This window comes from Vanellus vanellus, assembly GCF_965231255.1.
Source record: "Vanellus vanellus genome assembly, contig: HAP1_SCAFFOLD_35, whole genome shotgun sequence".
In the NCBI taxonomy this organism is placed as follows: Eukaryota; Metazoa; Chordata; class Aves; order Charadriiformes; family Charadriidae; genus Vanellus; species Vanellus vanellus.
The window spans coordinates 1,192,642-1,212,419 of record NW_028128889.1 but is presented as its reverse complement, the minus strand read 5'-3'; the positions used below and the strand labels follow the sequence as shown (position 1 = coordinate 1,212,419).

The window sequence follows — 19,778 nt, the reverse complement described above, 5'->3', positions numbered from 1 at the left end:
CCCGGCTGCTGCTCCCAGCACAAAGGGGTCTGTAGCAGGGGCAGGGGTGGTTTCCTCCCCATCCTGACACAGACCCCTGTGCAGTCCCAGCTCCATGGCTCCCACAGCTCGGGGACAGCTGGACTTTGCCTCTTGGGTTCATGGATGAGGCCAGCGTAAGAGATGCTCAGTGCTCCCAGTCCCCACAGCGAGGTGCAAGGAGTGACCAACTCATATTCCCTCCACACCCAGCTTGTCCCATGACAATCCGCCACCACAGCGACCGTGATACGCGCAGTGGGACATGTATGTCCTTCATATATGGTCATGAACGGCGCTGGAGAAGTTCATTGGAGGGCTGGGCTGTGTCGGAGGGGAGATAGCTCCCGATAATGTCTAAAAAGGTGCTGCTGCTTCGATTGGCTCCTCCCGCAGCTGGGTCGGCATCTGCAGAGATATATTACCCTCCCATCATCGTTGTCACCATGAGTCCCTAGGAGACGTGACAAGGAGTGGGGTACAGCAGGGCTGTGCCATCAGGGATGAGGCTGAGGATGGGAATGGAGGGATTCCTGTCCCCTCTGGTGCTGTGGCTGCTCCTCTGCCTGCAGCTCTGCAGAGGTAAGTGCTGGCTCCCTTTTCTCATAGCCCAGAGCCTTTGGTACCAGTAGGGTCATCAAGATCCCTTTGGGATTTCAGTGCCACTGAAATGAGGGCTAGAAGGTGCTCAAGTCCATGCACTTGAGCATGGGCACAGCCTGTACCTGCTTCCATCTGGGTGGGAGAGGGTATCTCCACTTCCAGAGCTCAAGTGTTTAGGGCAGCCTGTGCCTGGCTGTATTTAAAGACAACTCATCCTGGGTTACCCTTTTGGGACCTCTTGTGCCCCCGTACTGTGCCCCCGAGGCTGACCATGGCTCCAGGCTTCAGGGGAGCCCCAACACCAGGAAGGCAGTTTGTGCCCCACAGAGAACGAGGGTTGTCTGCACCCACAGGTTTTAGAGAAGTTCCTTTCCTTGGGGCTCCCAACAAGCACGGGGGCTGGGCTGACACCAGGGGTGAGGAGGGGACATGGGTTTGGGGGATCCTTGGGATCATGTTGGTGTTCCCTGAGGACTGAGAAAGGCCTGGGGGTGGTGTGAGTTTGGGCGGTGTGAGTTTGGGTGGTGCCAGGGCAGGTGGTCGGAACAGGAAGCTGCGAGCCTGGGGGGACAGGGCTTTTCAGGGGTGCTGGGCTGGGGAGGAGTTGGGTGCCCCGTGCAGGGCCTGGAGGCACGATGTGTGGAGTGGTCATGGGAAGGAGGCCACTGGAGTGGGAGGAGGTTCCAAGGGCTATGGGACAGTGAATGGCCCAGCAGGGCTGGAGTTGTGCACCCCCAGCCTGCACGGGCTGTGGGGAGAGGAGGGACCTGCACCCTGCCTACAGACAGCCCGGAAGGGGGAGGGCTCCCACCTGGTGCTGGTGCCTCAGCCTGGGCAGGGGGGACCTCCAGACCTGGAGTCTGGGGCTCGGTGCTCTCCTGACAGGTCCCATGTCAGTGTCTGAAGGTGCTGCGGAGGTGAGGCTGGAAAATGGTGGCGGACGCTGTGCTGGAAGAGTGGAGGTGAAACTCCAGGGCCAATGGGGGACTGTGTGTGGTATATTATGGGACATGAATGATGCTGCAGTGGTCTGCAAGCAGCTGGACTGTGGGTCTGCTCTTGAAGCTCCTCAGTATAGATACTTTGGGGCAGGATCTGGCCCCATTTGGATGTTTGGTGTTAGCTGTCATGGTAATGAGGCTGCACTCTCTGATTGCACAAACACAGAATGGACTCAAGAATTCTGTGATCACGGTTTGGATGCTGGAGTGACATGTTCAGGTATGGGGCCAGTCCATTCCCCACTGTTTTGACTGGGATGGGGGAAGGGGGCTGGATGTGCCCTCAGGGAGCAACAAGGGGTTACTGGAGTGTGTCTGGTCACCCTGCCGAGCTGGGACTGTCATTGCTGGTTTCCCCAGTCCCTGAGGAATGCCCAGTAGGAACCCACCACTGCCTGACCCCCGAGGCAGCTCAGCCCACCCTCTGTTGGTGCCTGGGGCTGGGAGATGAATGGCCACCCTGCTCCGTAGTCTCGGTTGGTTCCCAAATTTCTCCTGTTCATACAGGAGCTGTCTGGCACTGAGGACCATGTTCCCCCATGCCAGAGGCACTGAGAGTAGCTCACATGGCCACCCACAGCCCCAGGGAAGGCCCAAGGTGGCCTGGGAATTCTGAGTTTTGTCCCCTGGAAGACACAAGTTTCCTTAATTGGAGGGGCTGCTCAGAGGAAAGGAGCACTGAGCTTGGGCAGAAGAGCAGGATGGCCCGTGGCCACCTCATTCCTCTTCCAGAGTCACCCCATGAGAGCCATCCCACAGGGAGACAACCCTGTGCAGGCAGTGCCGACCTGCTGCCCAGCCTCTCCTGCCCACCCCAGCCCCTGCCTGCCCTGTGCCACAGGGGTTTGCCAGCGCTTTCTGGCTGTCCTTTTTGCCTGTCTTTGCACTGGGAGCTGGTGTCAGCCCAGGGCTGCCCCTCTGCCCGCTCTCCTGCCCTCTCCCAACTGGTGGCCGGGGATGTGCACACCTGGCAGTGTCCTCTGGCCCTGGCTGAGGACCCCTCCCTGGGCAGGCGCTGGAGCCGGGGGCTGGTGCAGACAGAGACTGCAGGTACACCCGCACCACATCTCTTCCCTCTGACATGTCCCATCTAATAGCAGTACCCCAACAAAGTGAGAACCACCTGGGCATGGGGTGCTGTTCTGGCGGCTCCAAGGGGTTCCTCAGCCTGGTTCTGAGCTCGGTGGGGCAGAGAAGACCGCAGCAGCCAACAGAGCCTCAGTGCATCTCCTTGGGTTCAAGTTCTCCAGGCGCTGCAGTGCATGTGGCCAATGCCAGGTAGCCCAGGGTCTCCAGGAGAGCATCAGTTCTTCTAAGTGATTCCTGTGGCTGTGGGTTTGGGGGAAAAAACAACCCACGAGTGCTGTGATGATGTCAGAGGAGCAGCAGGGGTTCCCTGGTGTGTTTGTACCATCAGCACCCACTGGGAGATTCTTAAGAGGCTCTTTGGCTGTGAGTGCCCCAAGGCAGATGAGGTGGGACATGGTGGGACATGTAACCGAGAGAGGGCTCTGGGAATTCACAGGGTTCTTTGGTCATTCCAGGATTTGTCCAGCTGGTTGGAGGGGATAGCCCCTGCTCAGGACGAGTGGAGATCCGTGATGGGAACGAGTGGAAAACTGTCTGTGACTCAGACTTTGGTTCCAAAGCTGCCGCTGTGGTCTGCAGGGATCTGCAGTGTGGCACAGCCCTGTCTGTCCATGAGGCAGCTCACTTTGGAGAAGGGGTTGGTCCCATGTGGGACAGGGAGCTCCAGTGTGTGGGGAATGAATCCCTTCTCGCCTCCTGCCCCACAGGGTCCCCCAGGGACCAGCCCTGCACCCACGCGCATGATGCTGGTGTCACCTGCACACGTAAGGACTCAGGGCAGGCTGTTAACACGGGGGTTGGGCTGAAGACAGGGGATCAGGGCAGGGACTGCGCTGTGCTGGGTGTGAGGACAGGAGGGGCGATCACAGAACTATAGAACGGTTTGGGTTGGGAGGGACCATTAAATGTCATCTAGTCCAACCCCCCTGCAATGAACAGGGACATCTTCAACTAGATCAGGTTGTGGAGGGCCCCATTAGACCTGACCTTGAATGTTAGTCTGCAGCCCTAATGTTGTACAGAAGGAGGAGAAAGGAAGCGTGTCCGTTTAGCCTCTATTCCACCACCCAAAGGAGCAAAATCACAAACTGCCCCATCTCATCCTTCTCTGTCCCCAGAGTACACAGGGTTCAGGCTGGTGAACGGCAGCACGGTGTGTGAGGGGAGGGTGGAGATCCAGGTGCTGGGGACCTGGGGCACCCTCTGTGCCTCCCACTGGGATCTCTCAGAGGCCCACGTTCTCTGTCGTCACCTCAACTGTGGATTCGCTGAGTCTGTTCCCAGAGGAGGGCATTTTGGGAGAGGCACTGGCCCCATCTGGAGAGACTCATTCCACTGTGACGGGACTGAATCCCACCTGGGCCAGTGCTTAGTGACCTCACTGGGGATGTCACCGTGCTCTCATGGGAACACCGCTGCTGTCATATGCTCAGGTGAGTGCTGGGAAAACACTCAATTAACTCCGTTTTCTCCCTACGTGCTACATGGTCTCCCAAAGCAGGGGACGCTGTGGCAGTGCAAGGCGTCACCAGGGGACATCTGGAGCACTTTGCCTGCTCAGACTGACTACTCCACTGTGACAGAGCAGAGGACTGAACAGGGGCCAGTGTCTTTCCCCCTCAGGGCAGCAGCTCCGGCCCTGGGGCCACCGCCAGGCCCAGGCTCCTTTACCTTCCCACAGTGGGATGGGCCAGGGACGTGGCTGTGGGGCTTGTTTCCATCCCTCTGCCTGCAGGCAGCCCTGTCCCACCCCACAGAGAGTCCCACAGAGCCCAATCCCACAGCCAGAGGTGCTGCCTGGGGGCCACCAGCAGCAGCATCAGACCTGAGGGTGAGCTGCAGAGTGGGGCTGGTTTCTGGTCAACACAGGACCCAAACTTTTCCCATTTGATGGCAAAGGCCCACCTTGGTCTGGCTCCCAGTCCCCCATCCCAAGGGATGCAGGATGGCAGAGACGCATCTCTCCCGTGTCTCAGTAGTGGCCACTTCTGGCTGCTGCTCCCTCCTGCGGGAGCTGCCCCAACTGCCTTGGCAGGGACGTGGTCTGTGACTCTGCCCCACCAAGAGCAAAGCTGGCGTCTTACTCAGGAAGGCTCAGGGACTGGGAAAGCACCCCATGGAGCCCTGGACAAGGAGCTCTCCTTGGGGGCTGGAGGCAGGCAGGCGAGCTCCTTCTGCAAGGAATTTCCCTTCTGGGCCCCTCTGCAAGGGTGCCAGAGCCTGGAGACATGCTGCAGGCTGCCAGGCTCCCTGATGCAACCAAGGACTGGGGCATGGCTGCTCTCCCCAGGCCCAGCTCACTTTGAATCCCTGCGGCTGGTGGGTGGAGGAAGCCGGTGTGATGGGCGAGTGGAGATCTTCCAGCACGGGACGTGGGGCAGAGTCCTGGATGACCAGTGGGATCTGAAGGAGGCCAGCGTGGTGTGCCGGCAGCTGCAGTGCGGAGAGGCAGAGACAGCCTACAACCCCCCGAAGCCTCAGCGAGGGACGGGTCCCATGGGGCTTCGAGGGGTCCGGTGCGCAGGGCATGAGGCCAACCTGACCCTCTGCAACACCTCCCTGCCTGAGAGTGCACTGGACACATGGATTGCCGAGGACGTGGGGGTCATTTGCTGGGGTGAGTGGCACCGCAGGGCCCCCCAGGCTCTGAGCCGGGTGGGCAGCCAGCCCGTGACGGCAGCTGGGGTTTCCTCCTGCTGCAGGGAGCCGGCGGGTGCAGCTGGTGAACGGGCCTGGGCGCTGCGCTGGGAGAGTGGAGGTCTACTACCAGGGACGCTGGGGGACTGTCTGTGATGACGACTGGGACCTGTCCGATGCTGCCGTCGTTTGCCGCCAGCTGGGCTGTGGAGGGGCGGTGGAGGTGGTTGGCTCCACTCAGTTTGGGAAAGGCTCTGGTCAGATCTGGCTGGATGGAGTGAACTGCTCCGGGGCCGAAGCTGCTCTCTGGGACTGCCCGGCAGGGTCCTGGGGGCAGCACGACTGCGGACACAAAGAGGACGCAGGAGTCGTCTGCTCAGGTCTGTGCCAGGGGCTGCAGTGGGAGCCCAGTGCCCAGGCAGGCTGGGACGAGGGGAGGGCCGGCAATGGCCGAGGCTGTTCTTGGCCACCTCTGAGCCCCTGACAAAGCCCATCCTGGGGACACCCACCCACAGGTCCCCTCAGTCCCTTCAGGGGTCCCTGGGGAGCTCAGCTGTCCCTGATGGTTTGCAGGGAGGGCAGGGTTGTCTGTCCATCAGGGACATTTCTCTGCCCGTGGGTGCAAGAGGGACTTGCTGGCCGTTCCTTTGCCTGGCTGAGGGTGTGGGTTGTGCAGAGGCGTCCCTGCTGCCACAGCCCCACACCAGCCTGTTCCCCCTCGGTGCCTTTCCTCCCAGAGTTCGTGGCCCTGAGGCTGGAGAACAGCAACAACTGCTCCGGGCGCCTGCAGGTTTTCTACAATGGGACGTGGGGGAGCGTTTGCTCCAACTCAATGACTTACAAAACAATGTCACTGGCATGCAAGGAGCTGGGCTGCGGGGACATACAGACCCTGGAAACACAACTGCCCCCCGGCAGGCTGTCTGGCCCTGCCTGGCTGGATCATGTGGAGTGTGGGGAGAGAAACAGCTCCTTCTGGCAGTGTCTGTCTGATCCCTGGAACCCACAGTCATGTGATGACCTGCAAGATGAGACCCACATCACCTGCAATGGTAATTCTGAGCTACCCGGGCACCAGCTTCTCCCCAGCTCCTGCTCCCTTCTGGGCACAGTCAAACGCAGAGACAGGCTCTGCCGAGGCTCTTCCTTTCCATGCCAGACACTTCTGCTGCTGGTAGCAAAAATGGGACTTCAGCCCTCAGAGCCCCACACATTCACCAGCAGGGGAATTGCCAGCTGGGCTCCCAGCTTTGCCTGGGCAGGGAAGAGGTTTTTGGAGGCAAAGTCTCAGAAGGGAACAGCCAGGGCTCCCAGCAGTGTCCCTTCCATGGACACCCTGCTGCTGCTGTGAAGTCCAGGGTCCCTTTGGGGCTGAGCAGTCAGGGTCCCTCACACTGCGTGTCCCCTGAGTGACCGGGGTTCAGGTGCTGCCGTGAGTGAGGTGGCACGAGCAGAGATCAGCCCCGCTCTCTGCTGCACCATGCCCTGCAACAGCCCCTTCACTGCAGCATTTCCTTCTGCAGGGCGTCAGCCAGAATTGCTCCCGGCCCCAACGGCTGCGTGCCCCAGCACCACGAGCTGCACAGGTAGCTGCTCCTCTGCGTGCCCCTCTCGCCTGGCAGGGCTCTGCCTGCTGTCCCGCTGCCCTGGGAGCTCTCTGCCTTCTCCAGACAGGGAGAAGATTCGTGCCGTGGGAGGCGAGAACGGGTGCTCTGGCAGAGTGGAGATCTGGCACCGTGGCTCCTGGGGGACGGTGTGTGACGACTGGTGGGACATGCGGGATGCTGAGGTGGCATGCAGGCAGCTGGGCTGTGGCCCTGCGGTGTCTGCCCTGCACGAGGCTGCGTTTGGGGAGGGGACCGGCCCCATCTGGCTGGAGCAGGTGGAGTGCCGGGGGACAGAGCCATCTCTGCAGGACTGCTGGGCCCAGCATGGGGACAGCGGTGCCTGCCGCCATAAGGAGGACGCTGCTGTGCGCTGCTCAGGTGAGCGGCAGGGCTGATGCTCCTCACAAGAGTATCAGCAAGGAGCCTGTTCCCCATTGGGTCCCATCATGGCTTCAGAGGTCCTGAGAGCAAGGCCATCGCTGCAGAGCACGGGAGCCTTTTGCCAAGTGGGCAGCAGCTTCTGTGGGGCTGGATGTCCTCCAGCTTCTGCCCGCAGGGCCCTGCAGCCCCCAGGGACATCTCCCAGGCTGCCTGCTCTGTCCTGCCCTGAGGCCAGAGTAGGGCCCTGGGCTCCTTTCTGGCCACCCTCACCAGCAGTGCAGGAGGGGCAGTTTGGGTGGGATGTGTCAGGGATGTCTGCACATGCACACGTGTGCACACAAACACACACACACACACACACTATGTGACAGAGAGGAGGCTCCCTGGTACCTGCACACCCACCCATCAGCCCTATTCTCCTTCTCCTTCCTTGCAGATGCACCCAGGACGGCAGCACCAACCCCTCGAGCAGGTAACCTGTCCTCCCCACTGGCGCTGGCTCTCCTTGGGCCCAGGCTGTGACCCACAGCCAGAGGGAATGGGCTCCTTTCTGGGGTGTGAATTCTCCCAGGAGGAGGCACCAGGGTAGCAGGGAGGTGGGGAGGTTGGGAAGGAGTGTCATTTACCCAGTAAGGATGGAGCATCCCCATCCCTCATCCCCTGGAGTCCCCTAGTCAAGATGCAGTGGGGATCAGGACTGGGCTGTCCCGGCCCCTCACCTCTCCCAGGCCTGGTACTGCCCTTGGTTCCTTCCATGCAGATCCCACCCGGGGCCGTCTGAGTGGCAGCGGGAGACTCTCAATGCCCGTCATCATCTGCATCATCCTGGGAGCCCTTCTCTGCCTGCTCCTGGCCCTCCTGGCCGGGCAAGTGCGACGCGCCAGGGCTGGGCGCAGAGGTGGGTCCCTTCCAGGGGAAGATGCCTCCTGGCAAGGCCAGGGCTGGTGTGGGCTGTCAGTGAGTGGTAGAGGCAGAGCTGGGGGAATAGGTGTTTCCTACCTGCGGAATGCCATCCTCTCTCTGACCACCCCTGGGCCAGCTCTGCCTCTGTCCGCAGGCTCTGAGAGAGCTCAGGAGCCCTTCCCTGAGGCCGTGTACGAGGAGATCGGTTACAGCCCAGCATGGGAGAAGCAGGCAAGGTTCAGCGGCTCAGGTTGGTGCGCGTCCCTCATTGAGGACACATCTACAGTGCCTTCCCCCTGGTCCCCACCCAGGGTTGACACCCCCTGCAGCCCCCTGGCCCATGGTCCTGGGGGGCCCAGCACTGGGGCTGTGGGGTGAGTGAGGAGAGCAGCCAGGTCCTGGGCCCAGGAAAGAAGCTTTCTCTCCACCGCTCTGCCCATCCCAGCTGGGGACGGCCCCTCTCTGCCTGCCCCTGCACCCTGGGGGACACATGAGGGGTGAGGGAAGGGGCTGTCCCAGGGCAGCTCTGGGAGGCCCTTTGAGAAGGGGTTTGTCCCAGGGGAGCAGGGTGAGTCCTGAGCCCTCGTCCCTATGCAGACGTGGCTCTGTGGGTCCCCCATCACCAGCAGCACTGGCCACAAGCAGCGTCAGCAGAGCGCACTCCCATAACACCCATTGTGCCTCTCTCCAGGCGCCTCTTCAGAGGGGTCCCTGACCAAGCTGCAGTCCTACCCCGGGGACAGCAAGGAGGAGGATGGTCCGGGGCCAGCCCCAGGTAATGTGGGGCAGGAAGGGGTGGATCTCTCCTCCCTGAAGACATGCGATGGACAGCAGTGTCACTGGGTGTCAGCGTCAGAGTTGGAGAGGACATAGGGGGTGTCTTCTATGGGGCTGCCAACACCAATGTCTGAGCCCCATGACCCTGCACGTCCTCCCATCCTCTGCTCTGCAGATGTATCTCCTCACTGCCACCAGCTCCCCTCTCCTTCCAGACGTCCCTGTCCTGGCCGGAGGTGACCCAGCGGATGGCTATGATGATGCCAGGGAGGTTTCTGACCCGGGGGAAGATCCTGCCCCTGGGCAGGAAGACTGGGAAATGCCCAGGGTGCCAGAGGAAGGAGCAGGGCCCAAGGATGCACCCGGAGGTGAGAGGGGGAGATAGCGCTGCCAGTTCCTGGGGTGCCATCCCTGGTGCTGGATGAATCGCTGCCATACTGAGAGCCCGACCTGCTGGGACGGGGCCACCTGCCCCAGGAGTTTTCCTTGGTGGAAGTAACGGTGAGAGAGGGAGCTGAACATCTCCGGACTGGTGAGAAGGGAGGAAGGAGATGTAGAGTCCAGAAGGGGCACCCCATGGGGTGAACATGCGGTAGCATGCCTTGCTGCTTGCAGAGGCAGCCCTGCGCTCCCAGAGAAGTGCTGGGGCCCCTGGAGCTAAGGGGGATGTCTGTTCCCTGTCCCCAGAGAGCACGGGCTACGATGATGCTGAAGAGGTGTCTCTGGCGCATCTCCCTGAGGACACAGAGCCTGTGAGACTGGATCTCAGTGCACAGCAGTCCCTGAGCCCCGGGCCAGGAGAGCACATCCCTGCCATGCAGCGGGGTGCAGCCAGGAGAGAGGAGAGGTCTGTGCAGCTGGGAGAGCCGTGAGCACCAGGGAACCGTCTCCCTTTTCCATGGGCAACAGAAACTGCTGGGCGGTTGCTCTATTTTTAATCCCCTGTTTTTATACTGTGCCCGTGTATTTGGTCTTATTAAAAGCCTTTGAGTCTTCGAGCCAGAGCTCTTCTTGCCTGCCCAGGAGTTGTAGTGTCTCCCTGAGGCCAACTAGGGGGAACAGAGAAGGAAAACATGGGAGTGGGGAAGATACATGTCTTGGGGACAGCAGGCTGTGAGAGCCCATGGTCCCTCGGAAATGTTTCTGCTGACAGAGACATTTCCACCCTGCCAGTCACACTTTCCAGCAAAAAGGATTCTCTGCAAAGTCCTGTGATTCACCCAGTGCGAGCGCCCATCTCCTCACCCCGGGGTTCCCCAGTTGTCCTTTCCTGCAGCTTTGCCTGGGCCACGCTGGTCCCATGTATGCAGTGACCATATGCGTCAGCCATCGCCGAGGGTGTCTCGCCCTGGGAACGCTGCTCTCCCATGGGCTTTCCACAGCCGCGCTCTGCCCAGCGTGGGGTACCAGTGCAGAGGGTTGGGGTCTCACCCTCCCATCTCTCAGGCAGGTCCGTGGGAGCTGCAGGAGCAGGCACAGAGTCAGGGCACAGTGACAATCCCGCTTTGCCACAAAGACCGGACCCAGCCTGCAGGGCCAGACTGTTCAGGCCCCAAAATACCATGAAACGGGCTCTTTCTGCTCAGGTGTTCTGCCCCCTCACACATCTCCCTGAGGAGGAGGAGGAGGAGGCAAAGCTCTGCCAGGTGCCAGAGTCAGGGAGAACTGTCACAGCTGTGGGAGGGAAGGGCTGGTGGGGAGGTGGCCTGGGAAGGACAATGGGCTCTTCTCTATGGTTGCCATCTGGGGCAGCTTGAGTTTACAGGTCAGTGTCCATCCTGGCACCCATCATCTCGTGTTCAGAAGATTTTCCCACCTCTCTTCTTCTTTGCTTCACTTTTATACCTCATTTGTCTGAATTTGGGCCCACTGTTCCTGGGGACTGGGCACCCTGCAGTGAAAGGCCATTTCTCACATGGTTTGGTTGCAGGTAGTTTTGGTGGGGAAACAGTGGGGACACCATCTCCTGGTCCTCCCTGCCTGTGCACAGCTGTGGACAGGCCTGTGTCTTGCTCTTCCCACTTGCATGGGGTGGATGGGGACCCCAAACGCCCCCTAGAACAAGAGGTGGGTTCTGGCCCCCCAGTTCCACCTCTGCAGGGCTGTGCCTGACCTCAACAGCTCCGGGTGCCCTGAGCTGAGGCTCTGCTCAAGCCAGTGGTGATGGCAGAGGAAAGAGGACCTGGAGACAGGGTCAGGGTAAGAGGTGTCATCCCTCCAGATGGGAGTCCCACAGGTCTGTCCAAGTTCATCCAGCTCAAACATGCCTACCTGCTGGCACAGAAGGGTGCTTCCCATGTGCTCTGGGATCTTCACCTGGAGACAGGGCAATCTCAGACCCTGGGAAGCCACCAGGGCAGCGTGGCTCTGCTTCCAAAGGACACCCGGGCTGGAGCAGCACCCTCACACCACATCTCTCAGTGCAGCCAGAAAGGATTCCTCATGTGCTGCTGATTACCTCCTCCCTGAGATCTCCTCACAGGCACTCTGCTGCCCAACCTTGTCCCTGGGTGGTGGGTGGGGTGGGTCTGTGGTGCAGGCAGTGACCTGAGCTCAGGTCCAGCACAGCCGCCTGCCTCTCTTCTGAGAGGGGGCTCAAAAGAGGCAGAGCCCTCCTCACCCCACAGCCAGGCCCTGGGTGGGCAGGGCAGGCCCACAGTGCCTGGAGAGGACCAGAGGCTCCAGCTCCAGCCTGTGCCCGCCTGAGGCTGGGGATTCAGAGAAGAACACCCTTGGAGATGCCGGGGATCAAACCAGGGACCTCCCACATGCACAGTGGGCGCTTGACCACTGAGCAACATCCCCTTCACACTTGTCAGTAGAAGAGACATTCTGCTCCCACGACATGTCTATGACACGGCAGCTCTGTTGTCCCCTGGGTGCCCGGAGACCCTCTGCACAAAACAGCACTTGGATCCTCCTGCGATGGGGGAAGGCCGGACTGCCTCTCCACTGGGGCCTGATCCTGGCACAGGGCTGCACTGCAGAGCACTGCCCCTTCAGCGTCTCTGCAGGGTGATGGGGCAGAAGGAGGCTCTTGCTGCAGGCACTGCTCCCGTGCTCTGTCCCACCCTGGGGTGTTTGGATGGAGAGGAACAAACCTCTTCCCTTGAGCCTCCTCTGCCACCCAGGACAATACAAGTCTGTGCCACATCTGTCCCCAGCTCCACAGGAGGAGCAGTACAACAGGGTGAGGGACATGGCCTCCCTGGGGTGAGGTGCCCCCAGGCTCTTATGACACCCCAGGGTGTGTGGTGGGGGAGACAAGGGGTCAGAAATCTCACAGACCCTCGTCCAGGTACTGGCCCTCCTCCTGCACTTCCTTCTGCCCCACAGCATCCCTGGAGGTGGGGTGAAGGGCAGGCTTCCATCTCCATGGGGCTGATGCCCAGAGAGGGCACAGAGGTGTTTTATCAATCACTGCAGCAGGGGGGAAAAGGGGGCCAAGAAACTCTGCTCAGGATGGAGTGTGACTAAACGATACTGACGCCCGTGCACTGCAGTGGGTGACCCTCAGCATGGCTTTGCCAACTGTCCTGGGCACATCAGAGGTGTGGCTGTAACACCCCCCCGCAGGAAGGATGCTGCCATTCAGGCCTCGGTTCCAGGGAGTGCCCTTCCCTGGGACTGGGGGGACAGTGGCCTCTGGTCTGGGAACTGAAGACAAGGTGAAGGAGGTGCATGAGGAGGGGAGCAGAGTGTGCACCATCAAGTGTGACAAAGAGGAGAGGAACAAGGTCTTTGCAGAGACCCTACAGAGGAGAGATCCCCATCTCTGTGGAGCGGGGAAGGGGGGACAGCTGGACACCACCCCAAAGCAGCACTGCATGGAGACTCCTGCCCAGGGGGAGGATGGGGACTTGTGGCCCTGGAGGAAGGCTCCTTCTAAGCCACAGATTCACAGCTCCAGGGCAGTGCCAGTGCTGTGGCAAGAGGTGATGGAGCAAGCATGGCTGGGGTAGGCTGGAAGAAGGCAGAGGGGCTCTGCAAAAATGAAAGGGAGAAAATCATTGCTGAAGCCCGGGGTTGAACCAGGGACCTTTAGATCTTCAGTCTAACGCTCTCCCAGCTGAGGTACTTCAGCCCTGCCCCAGCAGCCACTGTGCCACCTGGGCCAGGGGACAGGCTGACACCCATGAGAAGTGCTCCTCAGGGAAGTTGCCAGGGAGAAGCTGTGCCCAGCCCCGGACAGAGGGGACCTGGCCCCTCCTTGCCTCCAAGGCCAGGGGGGCTCCAGGTTTGGGTGGAGGCCAGCTTACACTGGGCATGCCCAGATGTGTGTGGGCCTTGTACAAACCTGACAGGAGTGAAGGTGTTTGGCAGACCAGGCTTGTGCCACTGCAAAGGTTGAGGGTTGAGAAAGCATAGGGCTGGTAGAAAACCATCTGCCAGTTCCCTCGGGACACAAAGATGAATCTCATCAGGTCCCATCGACTTGTGAAGCTTCACGTTCCTCAGATGGTCTTGAACCTGGTCTTCTCCTTCAGTGGCCAGTTCCTCACTCTCCCAGTCTCTGCCTTTGCCTTCTGTGACTTGGGTGGTGTGGCTGGAGCCCCTGCCGGTGAATACCGAGGAAAAAATGTCATTGGGTACCTCAGCCTCCTCCATGTCCCAGGTTACCAGGTCTCCCATTTCCTTCCTGAGAGGGCCCACAATTTCCGTCATCTTCCTTTTGTCACTGACATACCTATAGAAGCTTTTCTTGTTGTCCTTGACGCCCCTGGCCAGATTTAACTCTATCCGTGCTTTAGCTTTCCTAACCTGATCCCTGGCTGCTCGGACAATTTCTCTGTATTCCTCCCAGGCTACCTGCCCTTGCTTCCACCCTCTGTAGGCTTCCTTTTTCTCTTTGAGATTGCCCAGGAGCTCCTTGTTCACCCATGCAGGCCTCCTGGCATTTTTGCCCAAATTCCTCTTTGTTGGGATGCATCTCTCCTGAGCTTGGAGGAGGTGATCCTTGAATATTAGCCAGCTTTCTTGGGCTCCTCTTCCCTCCGGGGCTTTATCCCATGCTACTCTGCCAAGCAGATCCCTGAAGAGGCACAAGTCTGCTCTCCTGAAGTCCAGGGTAGTGAGCTTACTGTGCGCCCTCCTCACTGCCCTAAGGCTCTTCAATTCCACCATCTCATGATCACTGCAGCCAAGGCTGCCCTTGAGCTTCACATTCCCCACCAGCCCCTCCATGTTGGTGAGAACAAGGTCCAGCATGGTCCCTATCCTCATTGGCTCCTCTGTCACTTGGAGAAGGAAGTTGTCATCGACGCATTGCATGAACCTTCTGGATTGCTTATGCCCTGCTGTGTTCTCCCTCCCACAGATATCAGGGTGACTAAAGTCCCCCATGAGGACCAGGGCTTGTGAATGTGAGGCTGCTCCAATCTGCCTATAGAGGGCCTCATCCGCACAGTCTTCCTGGTGGGGTGGCTTGTGTCAGACCCCTACTGTAATGTCACCTGTCCCTGCCCTCCCTTTAATCCTGACCATAAACTCTAGTTCCGCTCCGTATCCATCCCCAGGTGGAGCTCCATGCCCTCCAGCTGGTCTTCCCCTTCTCTGACAGATGGACCCCATCAGGCCCCAGGGGACCCAGTTTCTCAAAGTGAGTCTCATGGTCGAAGCAGCCAAACCCCTGGCTGCGGCACCAGTCCTGTAGCCATTTATTGACTGGCCAGCTTTGACTGGACCTTTCAAACCCTTCTCTTTGACTGGGAGGATGGATGAATCAGCCACCTGTGCCCCAGAGTCCCTGACCGCTGCTCCCACGGCTCTATAGTCTTTCTTCATCGTCTTCAGGCTGCTCCCGGATGCATCACTGGTGCCCACGTGAAACAGCAGCAGCAGATAACAGCCAGAGGACTGCTCTCAGCGCCATCGCTGATACGAGCCCCCGCTAAGCAGCACACCTCTCCAGAGGGTGCGTCAAGTCAGCGAATGGGTGCCTCCGTGCCTCTCAGAAGAGCGTCACCTACTGCTATCACCCGTCGCCTTTATTTAGTTGCACTGGTTGTTACAGGGGGAGCAGATCGGGTGGCCTTACTCAGCTCCAGCGCCTCTCCTGATGCAGTGGGTTTTTCCGCCCTGTGCGTTCCTGCATCCAGATCCAGAATCCAGCTTCCGTCGATCACTGAGTCCGGTCTGGGACATTCCTAGTGCCTACCTGTGACATGATCATCATCCTGGGAGTTTGATATGTATTTGTATATATTCTATCTATTTAATTATTTTCTTCTTATTATTTTATATTTATCGTTAAAGTCATTTAGTTTTCTTTCAAACTCACAAGTTCCTTTCTCTCTCTTCCTCCTCTGCCTGAAGGAAGACGCTCAGACAGGTCAGAGAGCATCTGTCATTCATTTCAGAACATGAAAGGTGTGAAGCTGGGTGCGCTCCCGGGGTGCTCAGGGCTGTCCTTCTGAGCAGGGTCCCTGCACCCCAGGGGGATGGGATGGGTCAGGGACTCTGTCGCTTGTCAGGTCAGCACTCGGCCTGCCCAGGCAGCTCCCCACGGCACTGCAGGGAGAAGCTGCAGGTAGAAGGAGTGATCCCTGGCAGGGAAGGGTCCTTCTGCCTGTCAGAAGGGTGCTGCGGGGATCAGGGATGCTCACAGCTCCGGAGCACAGCCTAGACATCTCTGGAGGGGAATCTTGCAAGATGGAAAAAACAGGGGAGTCTTCACCTGCAAGGGAAGGAGCTTGTGCATGGTGAGACACTTAGTGATCTGCAGCGGATCCCTCTGCTGTCAGCAGGGCCCGATTTCTTCTCAGGGTAACATCGGAGGGCAATGCCTCTCCAGCTCAAGAAGGAGCAAGCACAGGGCAGCTGGGAGCAAGGCAAATGGACAGACCCGCTTGCCTTCCTCTGCATTAAGCCCCAGCAAATCCTTCTGCTGCTTAGCCTGAGTGCAGCAGAGATGCTCAGGATTGCTGACATAGAGGAGATTCCCCAGGGAAGAAAGGAGGGGATGGGGAAGGGCTGTCCAAAACAACAAACAAAAGCCTAAACCTTTGTGTGCAACCAACTTCCTTTAGTACTGGGGGTGCAGGTGCTGACGAGCCCTTCAATATTTCAAGGGATTTTGTCTGAGGAATTCTGACTATCGTATCTGGCCCCTGCACCCACACTGCTCCCAGGTAGACCCTGAACTAGGGCATGATGGATGCCTTGGGAGCCCACGGGCAGTGTGCTCTTCTCAGCACACTCAGCCAGCACAAACAACAACTGCATCCAGGGAGCTGAACAAAGGTCCTGCCAGGCAGGAAAAAGGGGGTGTGTGTGGCAGAGTGGAGAATGTATGAGAAAAAGTCTTTGATTTGCAAAGAGAGGTCTGTCCTCACTTGTCACTGTCTTTTCCTCCTTGCACAGGCCCCTGAGTCCATCTGGAGAAAATGTCCAACAGCAGCTCCATCACCCAGTTCCTCCTCCTGGCATTCGCAGACACACGGGAGCTGCAGCTCTTGCACTTCTGGCTCTTCCTGGGCATCTACCTGGCTGCCCTCCTGGGCAACGGCCTCATCATCACTGCCATCACCTGCGACCACCGCCTCCATACCCCCATGTACTTCTTCCTCCTCAACCTCTCCCTTCTTGACCTGGGCTCCATCTCCACCACTCTCCCCAAAGCCATGGCCAATTCCCTCTGGGACACCAGGGCCATCTCCTACCTGGGATGTGCTGCACAAGTCTTTCTGCTGGTCTTCTTGATTGGAGCAGAATATTCCCTTCTCACCATCATGGCCTATGACCGCTATGTTGCCATCTGCAAACCTCTGCACTACGAGACCCTCCTGGGCAGCAGAGCTTGTGTCCACATGGCAGCAGCTGCCTGGGGCAGTGGCTTTCTCAATTCTGTTCTGCACACTGTTACCACATTTTCCATACCTCTCTGCCGAGGTAATGCTGTGGACCAGTTCTTCTGTGAGATTCCCCTGCTCCTTAAGCTCTCCTGCTCAGACTTAAACCTCAGGGAAGCTGGTCTAATTGCTGTTAGTGCGTTTTTAATCTTTGCTTGTTTTGTTTTCATCGTGCTGTCCTACGTGCAGATCTTCAGGGTGGTGCTGAGGATCCCCTCGGAGCAGGGATGGCACAAAGCCTTTTCCACGTGCCTCCCTCACCTGGCTGTGGTCTTCCTGTTCATCAGCACTTTAATGCTTGCCTACCTGAAGCCCCCCTCCATCTCCTCCCCAACTCTGGATCTGGTGGTTACTGTTGCATACTCAGTAGTGTCTCCAGCAGTGAACCCCCTCATCTACAGCATGAGGAACAAGGAGCTGAAAGACTTGTTGAATAAACTCATCCTACCGGTGGTACTTCAGAAGCAGTGAAATGCACAAGTCATCTCCAGTTTATCTTAGACAGGTGGTATGCTTTGGGTGTTTTATCCTTGATAATCATGGTCATGCATGAGTTATTGCAGTCATCCCACTTCTCCAGGGACAGAAAGCCTGTCTGTCTCACCCAGAGGCTTTCTGTAAATCTTCCTGTTCCAGATAAACTGCTTCCAGTTTATCGATGCCTCTCTTGAATTGTAAGAAGTTAAAACCTGGGAAACATTCTGAATGTGGTCTGACAAGTGCTGAGCAGAGAGGGATAAAGATTTCCCCTGGCTGTGCTCCTGCTTATACAGCCCAGGATACCTACAATCCAGGGCCTTGTATCAGAGCTGAAAGCCAGCCAGGCAGTCCGTAGCCTCTGTCATTGCAGCGGGCTACCCAAATCGAGGGGCAGGACCTTGGATTTGTCCTTGTTGGCTGTCGTAATGTCCCTATCAGCCCATCGCTCCAGCCTAGCTAGGTCCCTCTGGATGGCAGCCCTGCCCTCTGATGTAGCATCTGCTCCCTTTGATTTGTCGTGCTCCGGAAACACTATGAGAAATCACTCTTTCATCTTCCCTCAGACCATTAGAAACATCTTTGTACTGGCTGGGGTTGGGATGCAGTTAATTTTCTTCCCAGCAGCCTGTACGGTGCTGTGCTTTAGATTTGTGACCTAAACTGCCTTGATAACATGCGGATGATTTAGCTGTTACTGAGCAGGGCTTGCACAGCACCAAGGCCTTTTCTGTTTCTCACGCTGCCTCTCGCAGTGGGCTGGGCTTGGGCAAGGGGCAGGGAGGGGACACAGCCGGGACAGCTGACCCCAACTGACCAAAGGGGTATTCCACAAGACATGACGTCATGCTCAGAGATAAGACGGGGGAGAGGGTGTCTTTCCAAGGGGAGCCTGGCTGGGCATCAGTCAGTGGGAGGTGAGAGGTGGCCGGTGATCGCCTTTACACCACTTGTGTTGGAGTTTTTGTCCTGGTTTTTCCTTCACTTTTTAAACTGCCTGGATCTCAACCCAAATTTTATTTGTTACCTTTGTTCTTCTGATTGTCTCTCCCATCCAGCTACAGGGGAGTGATACAATGTCTGGTGCATGTTTAGTCACCACCTGGGGTCAATCCACCACAGGCAGAAATGTCAAATGTGTGCAAAGAAGAGATTTACTCTGTGATTAGCAAAACCTTGGGCAGCATTCAGTTTGAGTACCTGCAATAAAGAGGTGTAATGGAGTTGATGAGTCTTCCTTCATAGCCCCTGGCCAGCCCAGACTGGGCTGCTCTGCTGGGCTGGGGAGAGGGCAGGGGAGATGGGGAGTGGTGGGGAGGGGCTGGGCTGGAAAGTGCCCAGGAGAGGAACGCGCTGGTGGTCAGCAAAGCTGTGTGACCATGCAGGGTGAGGACTCCCACCTGTGGGTGTTTGCTACAGAGCCAGGTCTCAAGAAGGGAGTCAAGACATGTCAGCGCAGGAGAGAGGAGCTGGTCTGTGCTCCTGGTGGCATAGACAGGCTGGGAAGGGGCCCAAGAGCGCTTGTCAGCCCCAGCCTCTCACATGGGCCATTTCCAGTGCTGGCTGGCCCAGGCCAACCTCTCTTCTTGCCCAGAACCCAGCAGATCCCTGAGCAGGGCTGAGTGCGAATCCCTGCATGGGGCACCAGTGGGGCCGCACAGGGACCAGGCACTGGGCGAGGCAGCCAAAGCTGATGGGGACATCAGAGAGCATTGAAGGCTGACACCACAACTGTGTCAGGGGACATCTCCCCACCCCAAACACAACTGCCCCGTGGGGTTTCTGTGCAGGGGGGGCACGGGACCACATTTAGGGCAGCAGGGCTGGGCCAGCGAAGGGACAGGGCACTGACAGGGGACACAAAGCAGCCAAAAGGAGGTGAAAGCAGGGACAGGCCACAGAAAAGGGATTGATATTTATTGCCTTTGTGTCACGGGTGTGTTTTTTGAGAAGGCAAACCTCAAAACCTGGAGTTGTTGGTTGCAAGGGAAGTCAAGAGCAAACACAAGGAGGAGCACATATTGACAGGAACATCATGAAATCCCACAAGGACAGATGCCAGCTTCTGCCCCATCAGTAGACTAACCTTGGCAAAGGCAAAGGCTGAGGGCTGCCTGGCTGGGGAGCAGCCCTGTGGGAAATGTCTCGTTGGGCAGCAGGCTGGACAGGAGGCAGCCATATGCCCTGGCAGCAAGGAAGGCCAAGAGCACCTTGGTCTGTAGGAGCAGGAGCACGGCCAGGAGATTGAGGGAAGGGACTCTCCCCCTCTACATGGCATTCGTTAAGCCACATCCAGAATACCTTGTCTAGCTTTGGCACCCCCAGTACTGAAAAGGTGTGGGCAAGTGGAGCAGGTCTGGGGAAGGGCCCTAAAAATGCTTGGGGATGGGTGGGGCTGGATCACTTTCCTTGTGAGGAAAGTCTGAGGAATCTGG

General features: G+C 58.4%; 2 protein-coding genes across 2 annotated transcripts; both read left to right on the top strand.

Annotated features, from left to right (window-relative positions):
• Positions 1–1,511: 1,511 nt before the first annotated feature.
• On the top strand, positions 1,512–9,888 carry LOC309683909 (scavenger receptor cysteine-rich domain-containing protein SCART1-like; the record flags this gene model as incomplete). Its single annotated transcript, XM_082499892.1, has 10 exons — positions 1,512–1,842; positions 3,830–4,144; positions 5,008–5,328; positions 5,414–5,728; positions 6,086–6,400; positions 7,019–7,333; positions 8,097–8,234; positions 8,394–8,489; positions 8,931–9,014; positions 9,704–9,888. 10 exons carry the CDS (start codon positions 1,512–1,514, stop codon positions 9,886–9,888), a joined length of 2,415 nt encoding a protein of 804 aa, XP_082356018.1.
• A 6,513-nt stretch (positions 9,889–16,401) lies between these two features.
• Positions 16,402–17,337, top strand: LOC309683908 (olfactory receptor 14A16-like; the record flags this gene model as incomplete). Its single annotated transcript, XM_082499891.1, has 1 exon — positions 16,402–17,337. One exon carries the CDS (start codon positions 16,402–16,404, stop codon positions 17,335–17,337), a length of 936 nt encoding a protein of 311 aa, XP_082356017.1.
• Positions 17,338–19,778: the final 2,441 nt, after the last annotated feature.